The sequence below is a fragment of the Enoplosus armatus genome, chromosome 1 (genome assembly GCF_043641665.1).
Source record: "Enoplosus armatus isolate fEnoArm2 chromosome 1, fEnoArm2.hap1, whole genome shotgun sequence".
Classification (NCBI taxonomy): Eukaryota; Metazoa; Chordata; class Actinopteri; order Centrarchiformes; family Enoplosidae; genus Enoplosus; species Enoplosus armatus.
Window position 1 is genome coordinate 8,906,471 of NC_092180.1, and position 23,455 is coordinate 8,929,925.

General features: G+C 39.5%; 2 protein-coding genes across 2 annotated transcripts in view; one reads left to right on the forward strand and one right to left on the reverse strand.

Annotated features, from left to right (window-relative positions):
- Positions 1 to 6,853, reverse strand: part of nhsb (Nance-Horan syndrome b (congenital cataracts and dental anomalies)) — a 45,162-nt gene extending 38,309 nt beyond the window's left edge. Inside the window, exon 1 of the mRNA XM_070906323.1 lies at positions 6,574 to 6,853. Within this exon, the coding sequence (XP_070762424.1) occupies positions 6,574 to 6,853 (280 nt within the window). The remainder of the gene's footprint in view (positions 1 to 6,573) is intronic.
- Positions 6,854 to 11,326: 4,473 nt separating this feature from the next.
- Positions 11,327 to 22,559, forward strand: ace2 (angiotensin I converting enzyme 2). Its single transcript, XM_070907429.1, is given in 19 exon segments — positions 11,327 to 11,342; positions 11,345 to 11,535; positions 11,653 to 11,811; positions 11,996 to 12,089; positions 13,333 to 13,476; positions 13,798 to 13,913; positions 14,037 to 14,142; positions 15,351 to 15,448; positions 15,577 to 15,749; positions 16,390 to 16,616; positions 17,756 to 17,900; positions 18,105 to 18,203; positions 19,063 to 19,185; positions 19,412 to 19,590; positions 20,713 to 20,771; positions 20,920 to 21,017; positions 21,130 to 21,246; positions 22,161 to 22,361; positions 22,457 to 22,559. Coding segments are annotated over 19 exon segments (2,448 nt in total).
- The last annotated feature ends 896 nt before the right edge of the window (positions 22,560 to 23,455 follow it).

Consider the following 23,455-nt stretch of genomic DNA (forward strand, 5'->3'; position numbering starts at 1 on the left):
CTTTAATGGCATACCAGGAAGAAACTCGTGTTTCCAGAGCAGTACAATATATTTGCTACAGACCAATATTTTCACATTAAAATCCCTTCCACCTAATGTGTGTGTGTGTGTGTGTGTGTGTGTGTGTGTGTGTGTGTGCAGTGCCATGAGAGTTGGTGTGTGCTGTGTGAGATTCTGCTCCTGAACCCAAACTTGTCACCCTACACTGAGCGTTAGCAGTCTTCTACGTAAGTAATTGATTGTAGCCTAGTTTACGCGACAAAATATAGTGATATAATAAAAATAAATAACAATGCTGAGTACTAAAAACCGATGGATGCTATGTAAACCTTATGTTATTCTAACTTGTGAGCATTCGCATATTATTCCAAGTTGGTTACCCCCATTGCTTACACCAGATGTAAGTGAAATTATGCCTGAATTGTACTTTGGCGCAGAGCTAAATCACAACATCAGCATGCTAACATGCTAACAATGACAATGCTAACATGCTGATGTTTAGCAGGTATAATAAAATTTACCATGTTCACCATCTTAGTTAGCACGTTAGCATTCTAACATTTGATAATTAGCATTAACCTCCTAAGACCCAAGTTCTATCTTAATTTCTCTTTGCTATCTTGGCTTATTGGGACCTGATAAGTATAAAAACTAAGCATCATCTGTTGACATGATGTAGTTCCACATACGGGGACAATTTTGAATTTCCATATAAGCAGAATTAAGTATTATGGTATAACCCAAAATGTGATGTCCACGCATGTGGATGCCAGGTCTTAGGAGGTTAAAGCTACGGTAGGCAGTTTTATTTTGGCATCATTGGGCAAAAAATACATAATAAGCTTTCAGTATATTGTAATTCAAGTGGTCTGAGATGAAACTAGACTTCTGCACCTCCTCAGGCATCTTCTCAGGCTCTGTTTTCAGGCTTCAGAATATCTACCCCATGATGGGAGATTTTGGCCAATCACAGAGAGAGGACATTCCTATTGTTTGTTAAACCTACCTCTACGAATGAAGATGTGCGTGCACGGCCGTTCAGAAGGAGATAGTCTGATACAATGGCGGAAAATACAGCAGGAAGTTGGCATGGCAATTGAAGGTAACTGTATAGCTATGTAAAAAGCAACCGTTTGACCTGACAAACTATTGGGCTGGCTCGCTGGCGGTTGCCTGTAGTCAAGATCAAGCTTGTGTTGTGTGCGCATATGAAGCGTGTGGACGTGTCCGTGCTTGTCTGATGGGCGTAGAACAGAGAGGGGAGAGCTGCATTTTCAAATTCTGCCGTTCTTTTTGCCTTTTTCAGAAAACTTCCTATCCCAAGCTTTAAACGCTGCTGAGGCTGATGGGAAGGTCATTCGTTTTAGTCATAAACCAAAACGTATTGGACAAACTAGATGAAAAGTCAACAGATCAAAGTTTGTACAATTCGTCCTCTGGGGGACAATAATTTAACGTATGGAATTTCACAGCAATCCATGCAAGAGCTGTGGCGATATTTCACTAGAAAACAGAAATGTCCACCTCATGGTGGCGCCAGAGTAACAGTCAGAGGATCACCACTGTGTCTTGTGTAGTTACAGTAACATACGTAGAAATACTAAACAAGTCCCTGTGGTTTAATGAGCAGCTAGCTTCTTATAGCTGACCAACAGAAGCTGGGTCCCATGACTGCAGCATCTCAGAAGTCTTGTCCTTAAGAAGTCGCTGGCTAACATCTGTACATTCAGTATATTGGCTGTTGGCGAATAAACACAGGCTGTAAAAATACCAGCGATCAAATTTGTGTGAGTAGCACAAAACCTGTTCTGTCTGAACACACTTTAGCAGCTTTTTGAAACTTAGAAACACATAGATGACAAACTGAGTTTCACACACAATGTTGATAGTCAGAGGCTGTTTTTAATTAGGGAACTGAAGGGGTTTAGGATCAGTCTTGCCGTTTTAGAAAAAGTCAGTGTAATAGGGAGCATCCTCGCTTTGAGTATCTCTGTCTGGTTTGTGCACTTGACTTTAGTAAATAGAAACAAGCTGATCAGGATTTTTCAAACAGCAGGGAAGATAGTAGGCGGCCAACAAAAGTCATTAGATGACCTCTACAGCATAGCTGTACACAGGAAAGACCCGCCCCCCCCGACACCCTGAGTTTGAGTTACTCCCCTCAGGGCGACACTATAGATAACGACTGGAGATCTACAAGGAGTCTTTTATCCCAAATGTAATTAATGTCGTCAACAAACTACAGTGAAGTTAAATATGAGTGTATTCTGTACACTATGGGTCTGAATGCACTGAGGGTTCTTTGTTCTGTTGACGTGATGCTTTCATCTTGTTGACATGTTTGTGTTTATATGTTAGACAATCTTCCTGCCTCGACTGGACAATAAAGTTTATTCTATTCTATTCTTTTTCTATTCTACCAAGACCAGGAGTAAGATAGAAAGTTTGGACCACTGTCTGGAGGACGCACACATTTGCTGTTGGTTTTATTGGCACTTTGAGAAGTAGTTACACGTTTACTTGTTGACTAACAACTTGCACACAGAGGTGGTTTATCAGAGCTTTTTGATGCTGCTGCTGGCTGATAATTCTCTGTGGTTTCATGCAAGCTGCTTGCAACTTCCTCTTACATTACACATAGTCATTTGATTCATTGTTGATGTAAAACATATTGATTGCTGGAGCTTTGATGATGTGACATTTTTGCTGCGACTCGAGTCCTCTTCTCTAGCTGTAGAAAAGTGCAGCCTCCAAGACTAACTTTAATTTAGAAGCTACTTGTTTTGTTGCTAGTATCCAGCTAGGAAGGAGGCACCTCAGGGCACAAAAGATTGACTGCTTTTTGAAGAGTTCCCTTTTAAAATCAGCACTTATATTTCTTAGACTGATGTTTTCCCTTTACAAAATTCATACAACTTCTTATATACAAATAATACACAAATAAATCCACATTGTGTTGCCAATTCCAACCTGTTTTCCTTAAGTTTGTTGTTTATTTCACTCCTGTTTGCTACTGTTTGTTATACCCACTCATGTTTTTGATGCATCTTGTGCATCATTACTGTATGTCTTCATGTACAGTATGTTTTTATGCTGCTTTCTCTTCAGCCATTACATTGTATTTATTCACATGATCCACTGTATTTATCCATATATATATATATATATATATATGAGACATATTCTCAGTTTGTATGAAAAGGTTTGTCTAGTTTGTTTTTGTTGATATCTCTGCAATATATGTTTGAAGTACAGTGCAGCTTGTAACAGAAAGCGATGGATGGACTCTCAAACCCCCCGTCCAACTGAGACAAAGGGTAAAATTAGAGTTAATTGAGATGTTAACCATCCAAATAGGTTGGATAATAAAGAGTGTTTAGAGTTAGATACTAATACACCGTGAGGATTTAAAGAACAAGTGGCATAAATGGAACTGGCATTCCCCACTACCCTCCGACATCCTACGAACAAATCAATTAATGACAACCAATCAACAATAAAAACAATCAGCTGCAGCCCTTTAAATACAGGCACAATCCAGATATCAATACATTTAATTTCATTTAGTTTTGTGATGTGGGAACTGCGATACAGTTTAGGACTATCAGCATTTGTGTCATTCTAGACTGACATAGTGGAATTACAGGGCATTCAAATCTTTCACAGTGCGAGAAAGCTTTTAAAACAACTCATCAAACAAGGTGAAAGTTATAATATAGTTGACTTTTTGGAAGTTAAAGCCATGTGTCAATGGATAGCTACTATTGCTACTAGTACTAGCGCTAACAGACGACTACTAGAACAGACTGTTTGAACACGTTTTGATAAACATCCAACACATTGTTTTCCATGAACGTGACAGACACAAACTGTCTCAGCACCATCTGAACGCTGCCTACTGCCATGTTCAGGATCAATCCAAGTTAGCTCCATATTGACTGCCTTGAATCTTGATACACTGTACAGAGAAGTGAGGAAACTCTGTTGTCACTGACATTCAATCTCAGTCTGCGTGTACACACAGAAATATTCAGCTCCTCAGGGTTATTGCTGCCATTTGAGAGCAAGAGAGAAGATAATAGCCCTTTTGAAAGCTGAATAAAAATAGCAAAACTTTGGTGGGCATCCAAGTATGAGCATTGGTCTACAGAGGACTCAAGCTCTCCCTGCAACCATGTTGATGTCCCACACAGACAGCCAAAGAGTATTTTTTCAGTTTTCTTTTTCAGTTCTTTTGAGTGAATGAAATATCTCATGACCAAAATAGAGATGACGGATGAATAAAGATCCCAGATGTTGACTTGCCAAAGGATTTTGCTGGAAACTTGACAGACAAGAATACATGTGCAGTGCCAAGATTCACTGTAAAAACAACACACAGCACATCCAAACAATGGTAGCATGTCTATAAAGGCGCCTATTGACTGTATTCATAGGATATCACACCTTACGAGATGGGTCTAATAAAGTCTTGGTCACAATGTGTGTCAGACTATATGATCAGGTTTGAGAAATGGATATTTGGTAAAATCGTACTGTTGCGATCTAAATAGAAAAACAATGATGTCATTGCGTACTCCATCTGCTTTGCTAAGCTTTTGCCATATAGCGCTGGCACTTCTATACATCAGAATTTTGATGACAGTCAACAAATATTTAAATTGGCCAGTGGTGGACGTGTCTAACGGCATGATCTAAGACCACCTTTTTGATTGAAAACCAAAGATTTCACCACGTTTCTCTTAAGAGTGCCAACGTTTGTCTGGAACAGGCCAAAATCACAGTGTTAAAGGGTTAACCTCTCAAAATCAAAGATTAGAGACATTTCTGAAAAATAAACATAATTTTGTGTATCAGAATTTTGTTTTTTACAATTTCCTATTGGGCAACCTACTAGATTTATCTCACGAGCCCTTGTAGGGGTCCTGACTCCCAGGTTGGGAACCACTCGTCTAGAGTAAAGCTCCCTTGAAAGGAGTCTTAATTGACTGCATGAACTCACTATGGCATCCTTGGGTTTGAGATTCACAAAACTCTTGGAAAAGCATGTGCTAAGTGATGCTTATCTCGTGTGTCTTGACTGGCTGCAGGGATATAGAACCACAATCCACTCGACAAATCAATATTTCAGGGTTTTCTGAGCACAACAGGTGTAGCAGACAGACAGGTTTCTGGGTTTAGCGTCGCTTGCAGGTTTAAGGAGTTTCGAATAGAGAGACTTGCTGTTGTGTGTTTGCGTCGAGAGACTTTTGGAGTTTTGTTCTGCACAAGGATTTTCAGCATATAGAAACATAAATGTCTGTCCCTTTCTGCTGGACAAAATGCAAACAATCTTTCTCACACAATTTAATTCCAAGAGAGCGCGTGTATAGTCTTCGGCATCAGAGCCTCATTCATCCACATCCACAGCAAACAAGAGTAAACAGAGCAATACAGTGAGACTGTTTCATGTAATAAAGACATCCTCTCTGACACATATGCTCGGATGTGAGAGTGGTTGGGGGTTGGGGGGGGGTAAATCTAAAGAGGGAGTTTATGAGCCTACAGTAGCTTTAGGCCCCAAAATGCTCTTTGATTGTCCCAGATTATGATAACCTACAGCAGTGATAAACCCCACTGCTCAGAATTGGACTAAAATCCCTGAACGGATCGTCTAAAATCCAAAAGTCTGGTACTGAAGGGACTGCAGAGGACATAAATAATATGTAGCTGCTGTACAGAACGCGCTGTTACATTGAGTCTCTCATTGATGCCAATCAGGCTTATTTTTTTTTATGTGATCCATCAGCAGTAACTATAGCGACACCTGAATATCTAGTCATGATCAGGTCATATTTATCCTGCAACATGGACATCTGGATTCATTATTGATGCTGTGTTGGTGCCGCTGCATGTGGAAAGGGTGGGTTTGGCGCACGGGGAGTCGCCTGTGAAAACCCCAACGCACAAACACACACACACACACACACACACACACACACACACACACACACACACACACACTGAAATCTCTTTAAACACATACTCGATCGTGAACTTCGTATGTTCACGTCCTGAATGAACGAGGCGGCCCCCACCGCCGGAACATGCTTCAGGTGTGCGCTACCCGCAGTAACGAGACTGCGATGCTGAGCCAATGCAGCGGCAACACACGCCCCTCCGCTCCGCTCCGCGCTGCCTGCCTGTGAGCACACACACACACACACACACACACACACACACCGACTCCCCCCACCCTCTCCCCTCGTCGACGGACACACACATCCGAGTCTGGACCGCCAAATGAATGAGCAGTCAACACATCCTGCGCTGTGAAAATGCATCTCGATTTTACTGGATGGTCAAATGTGCAAATGGACCCGTGTGACACATTTCAATTGGGGGGGGGGGGGGGGAGCGCGGCAGCGCGTGCAGCTGGATAAAAAATAATTTAGAGGTGGGCGCCCTTCGAAGCATGAAGGCACACATGTAAGATATGAATGAATAAAATCACACATTGCTCAGGTGTAAATCATAAGGTGATTTCTTTTTTTTGGGGGGGGGGGGTATGTACACTTGTGGTGGTCTACTTACGCACTGCCTCCTTTTTAGGGTCTAGGGCACTGGCAGTCTGCTGTATCTGGCCTATTTTGTTCTGGAGGACCCAGACCCGCTGGTTGGTGCTAATGATGTCGTTTTCCAGCTCCTGAAATAAGGAGCAGGCGTGCCGGGCCAGGTCGGACAGCTGTCGCAAGGTCCGGGACAGAACCACGTTACTGATGGCACACAGGTCCTCGAAAAGCAGACCTTCATCGTTGGGGATCTGGTGCCTGCACAGAAGCTGCGGCTCCACAATCCTTTTGGCGAATGGCATTTTGCACGCCAGAAATAATAGGACTTGTAAGCCAAGAGTAAATTCCCAGTGCCTAGAAGAAAAAGGGAAAATGGGGAAACAGACAACATCCAAATATATAAATCCACAAGAAACCCGATGAGGTTCAGGCCGACCACGCGTTATCCCCGGGCGTCAATCCAAAGTTCCCAGATTCTCCTTGAGATCCTACATCCTGCTGCTGGTTTCTGGGGATCACTCACACTCCCGCTCACACACGCACACACACGCACACACATGCAGGACACAGCTAAGCTCAGGTCAGTGGTGTGAGGATGCGTGTTGAGTCTGCGATCATGGGTTGCCTCCGTGCAGCGTCAAGCCGGCCCGAACGAACAGGAAACACCGCTCAACATTTTCAAAATAAGGAGCCGACGTCAAGTACAATCATAAACAATGCTGGAGGAGACGTCTGCTGGATTCACAAGAAATGCACAAGACACAGGCGGTACAAAAGATATCTTGAAAAGGCGAGTCTTTAAATACAGAAATATTGTTTCATACGCAGTCTGCACACTGTAAGCTTTTATTTTTTAGGTCTGCTCTTGTTTTTCCGGTCTCATCGTGGTTATTTTATCGGGGATTGATGCAGCCTGGCTCTGTGGCCTGAACGGTGTGCAGGCTGAGAGGATGAGAGGGAAGACCGAGGTAAAACCCGGAGATGTGGATGTGTGTGGAACAGGGAACAGCCAGGAAAATCAACCCACCGCTACAAGTTTCTCATGACATCCTGCCAGAGGAGCTTTTTACACCAAGATAAGAATGTGTTCAGACTTTTGACATTTGACCCGAGATGATCATTTTTAATATCAAACGTCCATGATACACCAACCTATGGACCAATGGAGGTTCAGTACTGCACTCAATAGTTGATCTATGGATATACATCTCAAAGGAGGAGACAACCAAGTTCAACTTCAACTTAAGAATTGCAGGTAGTTGATAATGAAATCTCCACTGTATCACCTGCCTGATCTGGAAGCCGCAATATTTCTGAAGGTTTTCACTAACGAACTTGCAATCAGCATTTAACCCAAATGTTGTGTTTGGGGTCCTGGAGACATCAGGTCTTCTTACATGGCTCAAAAACACACTTGTTTCTAACTTTATTATAATTGCTTTTAAACATGGTTTTGAACTAATAATGTGTTTAAAAAGTCTGCTACAGAAAATTATGCCTTACTTCTGTTTGGGTTTTTTTTCGGAGACCCCAACTGAAACACTGGATTTGGAGTTTTGAAATGAATTTATTTTGTTGCCTTTTGTTGTCAGACAAAGAAACAAATGATGAAAGAGTTGAGCCTGCACACTGACTCAAAACTACGAATTTCATGTTGCTTCAAAAATGGTCACCTCACCCATAGATGTACCAACAGGCTGATGAGAGGCGCTGTTAATCATCCAACCTCAATAAACATCTCAAAACAGTTAACACCTCAAGAAGCACACAATCGAAAGTCAATCACAAATAGATCAATCAAAGAGTTTCCCTCACACCCGCCCTGTTTTAAACACACTCATAGATGATTAGGAAGCAATACAGGACAAAATGAAATGTAATGCAACACATTACAGTATAAACCAGGAGAATATCACGTACACCTCACTGTACTGTAGGTATCCTCTCGAGGCTCGAAGTTGTTAAACTGTAAACTTCTCAGAAAAGTTCCCCTACAGCAGGAGCCTATACTGTAGCTGAACGATGTCCAGTGTACAGATTTTTTTTTGCTGAATGTGAGTTTTCCAGGATGCTAAGCCTGGCCGTTGTGTGTTTCATTCACAGTGATTAGCCTATAGCCTCCAGGCTCAGTCTGTATATAGACATGTCCACCATAAACTTGCTGTTGCAGCAAATTTGAGGCAGCACAGATTGACAGTAACCTATCATGGGCCTCACTCTGAGCTGCCAAGAAGACGAGCCCGCTACAAACTGTAAAATGTTCCATATTTGCATTTCAGAAAACAATAATTTATAACGAGCATCAGGAACAACTGATGTTAATGGGAATGACCAATATTGTTAGTTGTTTGGACAGACGGTGTGAAATTCTTCATGCCGTCACATTTTTCCTCTTTCCTCCGTGTTATGAGTGTGAGACATTTCTATGAATTAGACATTTTAGATCTAATGAGACTATTTATGTGTTGCCAGGGGACGTTTCCCTCAGTGTCCCAACTGTGTGAGAGTCGAGTGACACATAAGTCTCAAGTCTACACAGAGAAGCCAACCGACTGCGAGTTGAAAGTACATTTACTCAAGTACAAGTACAATTTCTTGTATATTACATGAGCAACTTGTTATACTTATACATTTCAGAGGGAAATATTTAATACTTTGTAGTCCACTCTATTAATCTGACAGATATGATTATTTATTACACTGCAAAGTAAAGGCTCTGCACACCCACACAGGTGTTTTCAATCATTGGCTGATTAGACCTCCAGTCAGGTGTAAGTTGGTGGAGCTATGCTGGGAATTACTGAGGACACCAAACTGTGTGTACTGATAAGAATGATAATACTGCAGGTTGTCCCACCCTAACAGGCCTTTTTCACATAGACATTTCTGTTGAAAAAGCACAGGTGTAGATAATAAAATGAATGATGGCTGAATTCCTTTCAGCTGCCTCAGCTTCAGGCGCCTGGTATTGAGCATGCAGGCTCACTGTCACACTGTCATGGCTCACAGGGACACTTGAATAGAACAGAGCCATCGTTATTAGTAACACCTGTGATTTGTCAAAATGTCTGCTGTGAAAAAGGCCAACAGGTACAAGCAAACCATCAGAAGGGGGAGAGTGCAGTTTGTTTGGTCTAATTAGGCAATATATTATATAATATGTATTTAAGAAATAAAAAAACATTTAGGATGTTTCACTGACACAGTTAAACTAGTCAAATTAAATCATGTTTGAACAAAGCCACTATATTTCATACATTGGATTGTATACGTATGGTGTTTCATTGATTTCTAACATAACGGAGCTAAAAGTTATGATTCTTCAGAGTTTATATTTTTCTTCAGTGGCGGAAGATGTATTCAGATCTTTTACTTAAGTAAAAGTACAAATGCCATGATGTAAAAATAGATTTCACATTTTTACAAGAACAAGAACTGTGGATTTTGTCACTTACACCGAAACCACATTAAGATGGTATGGTTTCATTTACGATTACAGCAACCAATAAAGCTTTTAATGTTCATATGGGCATGTATGTATTGTTTGACAGTAACACAGAGTTGAAAGAATGTGAACAAATCCTTTAATGATCATGATGATACCAACTATCTCCACAAGAAGGCACTGTTGCACCAACCAATCAATTAGGATAGTGGCACTCCAAAAGCACAAATAAATATATAGATAAAATCCAAAAAACTAGCCTTCATCCAGCACTAATGAGTCAACCTAAGAAATAAAATGGTGAAGTATTGAGAAATTTCTTGGACTGATTTTATGTTGCTGCTGTGAATAAAATAACAATTCTAGCAATTGTAGCAGAGAAAGAGAGAGAGAGAGTATTAAATAATCTTTCGGTGTTGGTAATAAATCTAAACAATAAACCTTGCCCTCGTGGCTGATTTCTTATCACCATTTAGGGCCTAATGGTGCATGACTTGCATTTTATCTGCTGCTGGAAAATCCACCGCCACCAGATAAGAAGGTTGGAGGCTCGTCTAATGCTATTGTTTCCTGTTTCCTTGGCATTTTTCTCCTCAGAGGGTCATGTTTGTTTAAGAAATGACACCAAAAAAAAGGACCCCAAGTGCACATGAACATTGATAATAATAACTTTATTTGTATTGAACCTTTCAAAAACAAGGACTAATAAGTGAATCAATTAAAAAAAAAAAAATCAAAAAATACAACAATTTCCATCAGTTAAAAAAAAAGCCATAAGATAAAAGAGTTAAAAAGATAGTGTCTTATACTCAAAAGGAACATTCAACAGAAACAATTTTTACTACATTTTGCTCCTCATTTAATGTTTTTTGGTGGTTTTTATGTATTGTAAGGTTCTGCAATGTGTACTTTTCTCTTGATTCACTTGTGTAGACACATTGCGTTTATTGTAATTTGTAGATTGGTCATCCTGCTTTCTTGCTTGTAACAGTATGTGTTATGTGTGTGTTTATGTGTTATCATGTTGAGAGACCCTTATCAAAAGAATGTATTCACGTCCTACACACAAATATAACCAACTGTACACCATTTGAAAGAGGTTATGTGTCTATTTTGCGACTGATAATGTATGAAAGTATAACACAGCTGTGTGAAGACAGCCCAGTGACGTTAACCCACTGTAACTGAAACATCCAATCTGTCAATGAAAACACAGATACACCCTCAGTTATGGCTCTTCTGTCCAAAGGCCAAGGCAGCATTGAAGGTTATTGAAACCGTATAACCGAGTACACTGTCCGTCCTCCTCAGAGTTAGTTTGTGTGTGTGGATGGAGCTGAAGCAGCCAAGATGTCTGCTAGGGTTCTTGTAGCGTTGCTGTCACTGTCCTGTGCTGTTTCTGCTCAGTCAGATGTGGAGAACAAGGCGAGGGAGTTCCTGCAGAGGTTCGACACAGAGGCCAGTGAGCGTATGTACCAGTACTCGCTGGCATCATGGGCCTACAACACCAACATCTCAAAGGAAAACTCAGACAAACTGGTAAGCCTTTTAAAAATCATGTAGCTACTCTAGATTGTCCAAATGCTCACGTCAGTTAAATGAAACAAAAATAGACGTGGTTGGAAGTTTTGATGTGTCTATTTTCGTTCTACCCAGTCAGTACAGGGGCAAATTTGGGGCAGTTTCTACAACAAGATGTCAGAAGAGTCCCAGAACTACCCCATCAACCAGATCAAGGATCCAGAAATCAAATTACAGCTCATCTCCCTACAAGACAAAGGCTCTGGTGCTCTATCCCCGGATAAAGCTGCACACGTAGGACAATTTGTCCAATTTAAATTTTGAATTGTGTTTAGATATGTCTTAAAATGTGTTATTTTCATATTTGTAGAAGCTGCAAAGACACAAGTACTACCTCAGTGCTTTGCAGCTACTGCTACTGAAATTCACATGAACCTAAACATTGTGTCCCTGTGTTTTCTTTTAAATCTACTTGCAGCTTAGTAAAATCATGAGCGAGATGAGTACAATCTACAGTACAGCTACAGTGTGTCTCATGGACGACCCCCTTAACTGCCAGACTTTGGAGCCAGGTACACTCTGTTAATAAGGATCAGTTATGGTGACGTGGCGGCCTGATACTGTCGGCCAAAGTTAGATAAAGCAGTTTATAATTAACATAGTCACTTGAATAGTGAATAGTTTTACCAAATTACTGTAATCCATGGTGGGAATTATGTTGTGACAAACAGGTTTAAATACCTACAGAAAAGTAACCATAAGTACATTTACTCAAGTACAATTTACTTAACAACAACATAACTTGAGTATTTCCGTGTTATGCTACTTTATACATCTACTCCACCACACTTCAGAGTGAAATATTGTACTTTCTACTCCACTACATTTATCTGACAGCTAAAGTTACAAGTTACTTCTCAGATTAAGATTTTACATTAAAACACTACGTGATGAGTTTATATAATGCAATGCATAGTTAAAGATTAAACCAGTGGTTCCCAGTCTTTTTGGTTTGTTGTTAGCAGTTCTTCCAAAGAGAAAGTTCCCTTTTAAACTTCTCAGATGGTTTAATTTAAATGAATGTTCAAGGACAAATCAAGTAAAATTATCCAATATTTCACAAAAAACAGCAAATAATACAGAAAAGTCCAAAAAATGAAAACAGATTTGTGTGGCAGAACTTAGTAGTTAGCTTCACCTCAACCAGCTACGACAGTAAAATGCTGTTCACACATTGTTGCATCAGCGTTAACAATCTAATATACTTTTTGTGATACTTTTTGACACTTTTCTAGGACTTTTTAGAATATTATAGAGGTAGGTACTTTTACTCACCTATTATAAAGTCAAGAAGTGCTGAGACCTTTTACTTAAGTACAAAAACCAATACCGCAATGTGAAAATACTCCATTACAAGTAAAAGTCCTGCATTCAAAATCTTACTTAAAGTAAAAGTACAGAAGTATTGATAGCAAAATGTACCTAAAATATCAAAAGTTCTAATAATGCAAAATGGCGTGTTTTATTGGAATATTATCATTGATGTGTGTATCAGCAGCATTTTAATGTTGTCAAGGTGCAGCTAATTTCAACAACTCTATATACTGTTGGGTTGTTTAATCATATGTTTTACAACTATGGCTGGAAAGTACAATATTTCCCTGAAATGTAGTGGAATGACATGATCAGTTATCAGAAAATAGTACAAGTACTTATTTACATTCACTCACTGCTATCATATTTGTTTTAGTGCAAACTTTCTCCTGCAGGTTTTAGCAGTTTTGATGAAAAGACAACATTCATTTCTGTTTACAGGCCTGGAGCACGTTATGGCCAACAGCCGAAACTACTCTGAGCGTCTGCATGTGTGGGAGGGCTGGAGGAGAGAGGTGGGGAAGAGGATGAGGCCTCTGTACGAAGACTATGTGGATCTGAAGAATGAAGCTTCCAAACTAAACGGTGATATGTCTCAAAGAAAACATGCCACTTGACGTAGTAATGTCTGTTGTTGTGAGGATACTCCAGATTGCGGATGGGTGGAGATGTGTCTGAACACACAGAGCTGATAGTGTTCAGTTATTGCACATGACAGGTTCCTCCCAGTAGCAAGGGGGTTCACCGCTGTCATAACCTCTAACTCATGTAACAGCAGCAGTGCCACAACTTACATCACCAAAAAAACTACATAAATAACTCTGGTAGTGACAGTTCTTGTAAAGTGAAATGTGTCTGTCTCACGCTTTCTTTTTCTCTTGATGTGACACACACACACACTTACAGGTTTTGAAGACTATGGAGCTTACTGGAGATATAACTATGAGACCATTGAGGAGGATCTGAAGTACAAGTACACCAGAGATGAGCTCATGGAAGACGTCCGTTCTGTTTACAAAGAGGTACGTCTGTTATCCGTCCATGTCTCGTGTTTCAGAGCATCTACATTAGTGAGAATGTAAAGTTTGTTATTGAATGTGTAAAGTAATTAACAAGCAATAATGATGTATTGTTTTTTTTCACAGATCCTGCCTTTATACAAGGAGCTGCATGCCTATGTGAGAGCCAGGCTCATGGAGGTCTACACAAAAGAGATTGATTCACAAGGACCTCTGCCAGCCCACCTGCTGGGTATGTTGAGGATTTCATATGATAATCAGTTAACTCTGCTGATTTCACTGTTCCATACATTTCATTTATTATTTGCCAATAGTTTATTTTGAATGCGTTTGGGGCAGAAATGCATCATAGTCGAGAAGCAAACAGCTCAACATCATGAGTTTCACTATCAATAAAGATTTAAGATTCAAAGTTTTATTGTCATAAACAGAGAAACAGTTGCACTGGAGAATGAAATTTTTTCTGATTATCCATAGAATACAAATAACTTAAAACTCTAAAAGAGGGAGTTAGAAAAGGAGAACACGAACAGAACAGGGGAATGAAAATCCCTTAGCTAAATATCAAAATAGACATTATTATTCATTTATTGGGATTCCTTGTAAATAATTAAAGAGTCTTATTGTTGCTACTGTTATTATTATTATTATTATTATTATTATTATTATTATTATTATTATTGCCCTATGTATTAAATATATTAAATAATGAGAGACAAACTCACCTGGAAATCACTGCAGATATACAGTATGTTAATGTCACAAGAGAGACAGGATGAGAAGATAAGAAGATAAGAAGTCTTTATTGATCCCCAGAGAGGAAATCAGTTGTTGCAGCAGCACAAGAACAGAAATACGTACGGATAAATAGAGATAAATAAAAAAAAAAATAATAATAAGAGGTATATAAAACTAAAAGAAGTATAGAAGTAAAAATAGAAACTATACAAGAGCAATTAAAGACAAACTTTCAAGGCAAAAGTGACATTGGTGTGATTAATAATGAAGTGATTCAGATCAGATAATAAAGAGTACAGCTTCAGAGCAGATTTGAATGCTCATGTGTATGGCTCCCTCTATTGTCCAGGTCTTATCACCACCACTTTCATCATGTTTGATTGAAGAGGATGAAAAAGCTGAGTGACAGCTTGTGAAATAAGCTTTATATATGTATTTTGAAGCTTTAAATTGCTTATGTTCATAAGTTTGACAATCAGGAAAATGTTATTTAGTGATTTGTTTGGTTGTTTAAAGGCAACAGTACAGGTAAACATTGTTACATCGTAAAAAATAAATGCAACAGACGTAATATAATATATATACAGCGTTTAGCCGAAACTAGTTGGTGCAACTACATACATCAGACTAAGGTCTAGTGTAGCAAGAACATCTTAGAGTACTTTGAGTGAAAAATAATGACATTTTGTGTTGATTGTTCAGGTGACATGTGGGGAAGATTCTGGACCAACCTGTATCCTCTGTCAATCCCCTACCCGGACAAACCAGATATTGATGTTAGCAAAACTATGGTGGAGCAGGTACACAGTGCAATTTAGTTGAAAAATATATGAGATATTGAGAACAAGTCTTGTATTATAGTGCCTGCAGACATTTAAATCTTCTATTGGAACTGAAACCGGTCACCAAATGTAAACTTGAATTTCAGGGTTGGCGTGAGCGTCGGCTTTTCGAGGAAGCAGAGAAGTTCTTCATGTCTGTGGGCCTTTACCAGATGCTCCCAAACTTCTGGAACAACTCCATGCTGGTGAAGCCTGAGGATGGACGCAAGGTGGTCTGTCACCCCACAGCCTGGGACATGGGAAACACAGTGGACTTCAGGTAGGATAAATCCACAGACACACACATATTCACACAGGCATCAAACAAGTGTCAGAACAGCAAAAAAAGAACTTTTTAGCTTAAATGGGCAGCTTCTCTCCAACAACCGCAACATTTGGGACTTGGGACACAAGCAGCTCTTTTTAAAAATGATTTCCACGTGAGATGACTTTGACGTTTTTTTGTGCTGTGTTGAGAAAAGTAATCTATCTGTAGATCAGTACGAGCCATAAATATGAACTTGCTGAAACAATGATATTGATTAATCTTTGAGTCATCCTTTCCTACTGATAAAGATAACCAAAGTCTTTATGTTGTCAAATATTAACTCATATAGTTTCCCCGGCGCTCACTGTTTTTGGAGGTTGGAGTGTCTATAGCAGCAAAGTTTGTCTAAATGCATTAAAATGACTGAAAAAAATACATATTCTCCATGAAACCATGTCACTCCACCTCTCTCCTTAGACATGAGGACTTAATTTTATTAAACTCTGGCTTCAGTGTTTGTTACATCTGATTCATGAAACATGTTATTGCGCTGACTGCTTTATTGGTACAGTAAATCTGATATGGCATCGTGCTGTGTCTGTGTCACACATTATAACTGCTGATAACAACACTTCTGCTGTGATGTCTTCAGAATCAAAATGTGCACCAAGGTCAACATGGACGACTTCCTCACAGTGCACCATGAGATGGGTCACAACCAGTACCAGATGGCTTACAGTAACCTGTCCTACCTCCTGAGGGACGGAGCCAACGAGGGTTTCCATGAGGCTGTCGGAGAGATCATGTCCCTCTCTGCTGCAACGCCCAAACACCTGCAGAGCCTGGGCCTCCTGCCTGCTGACTTCGTTTATGATAATGGTACTCTAGATGTAGATAACAGTGACACTCATCATACCAAAAAAAAACATTAAAGAAAGACAAATGTTATAATAACAATGGATGAAATGACTCTGGCCCCATTTACATTATAAGTGTCTCGTATCCGGATAAAATCCAGATGAGATTTAAGACACTTTCATTTACACTTAGCCGCATATATGCATCTCTTTAGGCCAGATTACAAATCTTTTTTTCTCCCAGGCTACATGCAAATCCAGTCCAGAAAGAGGTTGTAATGCACCTGAAGGTCTTTGGTAACTGCCAAAAATGCTAACAACTATTCATAATCTAACACAGAGACATGAATGACTCGTATTTATGAACTCTGCACGAGACAAAAGTTTTATCGCCTTCTCATTCACGCCACTCCATCACCCAAATAGATCATTAGTGGTTGAACTGTGTGATATGTAAACTGTTTGATGTTTGCTAGCAAGTTAGCCATATGAGCTTTGATGATATGTCAGTGTCAAGCTTGTTTCCACTGCCGCCAAGTGGCCAAAAAATCAGTTATTGCAGGTTGAACTTTTGAGAAACCCAGCCTTGTTTTATTGCCCCATGACAAAGCTTTGTTGACATTTTTCAGAATCAGAGAAGGCTTTGATGAATTTCCTCTAAACCTTCTCTAAAGTCTTTCCCTGGCCAAAATCACCAAACTGGAGATACAATATGAAGTTTTCACCCGACAGTGGCAAATATACAGTATATAAAGATCTGAACAAACCAGAGTAGGTATGAGTAATGTGTCTTCGGGTTGCTGCCCTTGAATGGCATGTAAGATAAAAATAGCTTCTGCACCGTTGGGGCCTTCTTGATAGATCATGTCACACCCGTATTCACCTGTTTACCTCAGTGAAACCAGATAATCAAGCATAACAGGACCTTGGGCCCTCTGCTAACTGTTATACAAACTGTAATGTTTTTACAGGTTTTGACATAGGTGTCATAAATAGCAAATATCAAATGCAGAGTGCTGCACACTTCTGGGTTCTGCAGTAAGCTCACTGAAATGTCCCGAAAGAGAGTTTCAATGTCCTTTCTAGGGTTAGGGTTTAGAGCTTAATGTCCAAAATGATGCTTTCTATATCATTAACTATTTTGTGTTTTTTGCCTTGCAGAAACGGAGATCAACTTCCTGTTGAAACAGGCGCTCACCATCGTGGCCACACTGCCGTTCACCTACATGCTGGAGGAATGGAGGTGGCAGGTGTTTGCAGGGAACATCGTCAAGGATGAATGGATGAAGCGCTGGTGGGAGATGAAGTAAGCAGAGGCCAATGTGAAGCATCTGTAAATAAAAATCTGCTGACGTCTAATATCGCTGTTATCAAATGTGGTCATGACATTAACATACTGCAGACAGATATTGTGGCTTTTCATGTTGCGCGACCTCAGCGGCAGCTTCACTGCAGCTCTGTGGTTACAGCATCAGCCTGCATCAGTGCTGACTCTCTGCTGTTGTAACAGGAGGGAGCTGGTTGGGGTGGTGGAGCCAGTGCCAAGAGATGAGACCTACTGTGACCCGCCTGCTCTGTTCCATGTATCTGGAGACTATTCTTTCATCAGGTAAAGGAAATAACATCTTAACACGGACATGGATCTTCTCAAAATCAGCTTTGTCAAGAAGGTTACTGTGTATTTTCAGTCCTGTATATTTTTTGGTTGGTTAGGATATATTAAAAACGTGTTAACCTATTCAAGTGAAATATGGTGGAACGTTAGGCCAAGGAACAAGAAACATTAGTTTTCTGTCTAAAATCCTTAACATTTCAAAATCAAGCATTTTTGACGACTGCACTCAGTTACTGTGTGAATGTTGATGCAGTTTCACAATTTCTGTTCAAATAAATGTTTTGCTTTTTACTTTTCCATTATACTGTTCAGTGCTACCCAGAATCTTGCCATCCGCTCCACTAGAGAGCTACTTACAGTAAAACTTGTAAAGGATATTCATCTAAACATATTCACTTACTGTGTAATGACACCTGTTTATATTTGATTTATAAATTATTCATGACCCGACCACTTGCAGTGCCAATCTCATTGCACAAGCCACCAAAGCTGGAGAATCGAGAGTGAACAAGTGCTAAACCATTCAGTCAAAGTAGCATCCAAACTGTGTAAGAAAACTTTGACTTCATTGACATCTTTTTACTGACATGCTTTGGAAGTATGTGAGATTTACTTGGTTGGTTGTGCCTGTTGGCTGCATAAGGCTAAAATGAAGAATCACTCCCCTTTGCAAGCGAGATGGAGTAACGGAGTAGTGAAGCTGTGAGAGAGATTAAGTACGATGATTAAAGATAGAAAAATAGGGTCCAGGTTGGAAACAATTGTCCGAGTTCTGCTATAAGACTTCACCTGTGTGTGTGTGTGTGTGTGTGTGTGTGTGTGTGTGTGTGTTTGTGGCTGGTTGTGAACCCAGGTACTTCACAAGAACCATCTACCAGTTCCAGTTCCAAAAAGCACTCTGCGATGCTGCTGGTCACACAGACGCCTTGTCTTCATGTGACATTACTGGTTCTATAGCAGCAGGAACAAAGCTGAAGTACGGACGACTTACTGTTCCTCTTTGACGGCTGTCACAGAATCAGATTTAGTAGTTTAGTGTGTTACCTCTTTACATTTTCTATTTGTATAGTCCTTCTAACCATTTGAAATCAAAAGAGAGATCATGTCTCATTTCTGTTTTGGTGTGGCACATTATATTACACTGTTGTGGTAAACATATATAAATGTAACAGTAATTTGTCATCATCAATGTTTTCTATTAGGAATATGTTAGCGCTTGGAAGGTCCCAGTCCTGGACCAGGGCTTTGCATACAATGACCGGTGACGTAAAGATGAACGCCCGCCCCCTGTTGGACTATTTCCAAAAACTTCATGACTGGCTAAAGGCAGAGAACACAAAACACAACAGGCCTGTAGGCTGGATGTCAGCAATAGATCCATGTGAGTACAAAAGATACTCACATTGAAGATTATTACCATTAAAATAGAGATTCATTTTATTAAAGTAATAGTTTGATATTTTGGGTGATGTGCTCATTTGCTCTCTTGCCGATTAGATGATGAAAATTGATACCACTCTTAGCTGGTTAGCTTAGCTTAGTACAAAGACTGGAAATATTGGAACAGCACCTCTAAAGCTCACTAAAAACACATTATATCTTGTCTGTTTAATCTGTACAAAAACCGTAATGTAAAAACAACATGCTGTGGTTTTATGGGGGGTTATGTGCTAGACTATTTTGTCTTGTCATTTACCATGAGGGTCATCATCTGGGTTGAGTGTATTTATACTTCCATATCGTGTTTATGTAGTGTTCAAGTCCACACCGAACAGTTAATTGAACACTTTTTGATAGATTTGAAAAGCTGCCCCAGAGGCATTTAAACTGTATGAGTGGACAAACAACTCTCTCGCCGTTACGTAATAACTGTGACTAAAAAAACACTTAATGTTACTTCTGCTGAAACATTTGTTGTGCCACTGCATAAAACAGAAAAAAAACCCTGAGGACATTTTAAGGAAGTAGTAAAAAACATGATTCAAGTCACTGGTGTTTTCATGACGAATATGTGCACCATCAAACCACATTCATTTACTAGAAAGTGCATCTCCTGAAGAAAATGTACTGGTAACAAGTTTCAATATGTCAGGCACATGCCCCGGAGGCACCTGTGTTTGATTGTATCAATGATTACAAAATTGCAAAATTTTTATTAAATTTATACTTGTACTGTAGCGTCCCCTATCTGTGAAATTACATCAAATTGTTTAGACTTGTTCGCTGTCCCTGTCTGTACAGGTTAAACAAAATTGGTTGCTATTGGGTGATGCATTCAAGAGTTATGGCAGTTTAAGTTTAAGTGTTTTTTGGCACATCAACAAAATGTTGTGAACCAGTTACAGACAAACGGTAGGCGATATCCAAAAACAAATGCATGAGTTGTGTTCGGGGTCCGTCAAATATCTTATGTGCCACGATTGGTGCAGGTTTGATAAATATGGAAAATAGCAAGTGAGGAATGTGTTTAAAAAAATTAATTAATTAATTGATTTTTTTACAGATTCAGAGTATGCCATTAAAGTGAGAGTAAGTTTGAAGGCTGCCATGGGCGATAACGCTGTGAGTATCATTACTCATTATTAGAAGTGTTATTATTGTGTAAAGGTTATAATATCTGACTACACGAGAAGCTAATTTTGCACCTTTGAAGTGAACTTCAGACTGTTTGATGTCATGGCAAACATTAATCAACTAAAATGTGTTTCAGTATTCCTGGAACGCCAACGAGCTGTTCCTGTTCAAGGCCAACATTGCGTACGCTTTGAGGCAGTACTACAGCCAAAAGAACAAGACTCTTCTCTTCACGTCAGTTTCAACGGCCAAACCAAAAATATGAAGATGCGTTACGCTTTGTATTCCTCTGACTATCTTTTGTTACCACATTTGTTTGAGAGATTTTCTCGGTTTGCATTTGCAGATCCGAGAATGTCCTCACGTATGAACAGACTCCCAGAATATCCTTCTACGTTGTGGTCACCAACCCAGCAAGTCCCTCTACATATATCCCGAAGGATGATGTGGAGGCTGCCATACGGTGAGGCAATGTATTTTAATTACATACAGTCTATTCCAAAACACTGAGTGCAATATACTTGTTTTGTTTTACCCTGAATGTTGCACAGACTTCCTAACTAGCTGTAATAGCTAATTCAATTTATTTTGACTGATTTTTAGTCATGTTAGCGTCTGTCAGTCCACCACTTTGGTCCAGACTAAAATATCTCAACAACTATTGGATGGACTGACACAAACCTTTGTTCAGACATTCATGTTCCCCAGAGGTTAAATCCTAATGACTTTGGTGATCTTCTGACTTTTCCTCTAGCGCCACCAGCTGGTCAAAGTATAATATTTAATAGTAAAACATCTACTGGATGGAGTGGCACGTGAAGAGATTCATGGTTCCTAGACCATGAATCTAGCACCACCATGACAACTATTTTGCTGCAGACAATCATGTCCTCCTCAGGGTGAATTGCAATAACTTTATTTATCCCTCAACGTTTCATCTAGCGCCAACATTGGGGCAAGATTTCAATCGTCCAGTACTTTGTTTTATAACCAAATACCTGCAAAACCAATGACATTCCCATCAGCCTCAGCTGTTCGTTGTGTTTAATGCTAATTAGCAAATGTTAGCATGCTGACATGATAAACTAAGGTGGTGAATATGGTAAACATTATACCTGCTAAACATCAGCATGTCATTGTCATTGTGAGCATGTTAGCATGCTGATGTTAGCATTTAGCTCAAAGCTCTGCTGTGTAGCCTCATAGAGCAGCTAACATGGCTGTAGACTCTTTGTCTCACCTTTATATAATTTCCAACATAAGGATTCAAGTTAAATTGCTTCCTGCTTGAATTGGTATAATCATCTCTGTGTGACATTTCCCATGAGGCATTTAATAGCGTGAGCAATAATAAACCCGTTTCGATACTGATCCCAGGTTATGTCGAGGCCGAATCAACGATGCCTTCCAACTGGATGACAGGACGCTGGAGTTCGAGGGTATCCTACCAACACTGTCCCCTCCGGTGGAGCAGCCAGTGGAGGTGTGGCTGGTGGTATTTGGGGTGGTCATGGGAATCGTGGTGCTAGCAGGCGTCTACCTCGTCATCTCTGGTGTCAGAGAACGCAAAAAGAAAAAGTGAGTTTGCTCTCGAGACTGAGACCCATTCCCGCCAAGTTAGACCGATTACTTTCATAACTATAAGACATATTATGTTTCTTGTGTGGTTGTAGGAAATCTGCAAAGACAGGCGTGGAGAATCCCTACGATGCAAACACTGAAGGACAAAGTAACAAAGCCTTTGAGGACAGTGACAATGAACAAACTGGATTCTGAGTTCACCGCTGTCAACAAAGAACAGACGGAAGGCGTCCTCGATGCACAGTAGACTCATAGTCACTGTCCTAGAATGGGAAAGTGAAAATTCTTGCTTTCCCTCTTTCACCAGTGCTTCATGGCCTCTTATCAAACAGCATGCTAAATGTGTACATGTGTGAAAGTTTTACTTTGTTGAGGATTTTGACCCTCAAACAGTTATTGTATAGTGAATACCTTTGTAAAAAAGAGTATACTTAATTGTACTTAATTGTAGTATACTAAGTATTAATCCATGTGAATGTACGCAAATTGTGCTGTTTTTGACGCACATTAACTTGAATTTTTTAATTGTATTAGTTTCAAGCTTAATTTCCAATATAGATTTCTGATTGTGTTTTGTGATTTGCAGAACCTTACATTTGTATAATTCAGCATATGCTCCCTTTCCTCTTCCTGTTGTGATGTGGATACTCATGCAGCTCAAATTCAGGATGGTTGATCAAAAGAACAAGAATAGTGTTTGTCCATATTACTTTATGATATTTAATATTCTGTAAAAGACTTTGATGGTCAGATGTTTTTGTAATAGTATTTGATATAAAAAAAAAATAAATATATATATATACTGTATATATATATAGACAGGTGCATAAGAAGAAGTTTATTGAAAATGTGTTTGGGAAAAGTCTGGGATGTGTTATCAAAATGTATACAGTACATAAAACATTATATAAGAATCATTCAGAACGTGTTAATACATTGGACCCGTGTTTATAGTTTATACCATATGTACTTTCTTTTCACAACATCTCTTAATAATGCACATTAGAAAGTGTTAAATAAATAAAGTTATTATCACATCACCTTGTTTTTTTATACTTATTTTGAATATATATTTTAATGAAAGTCACATC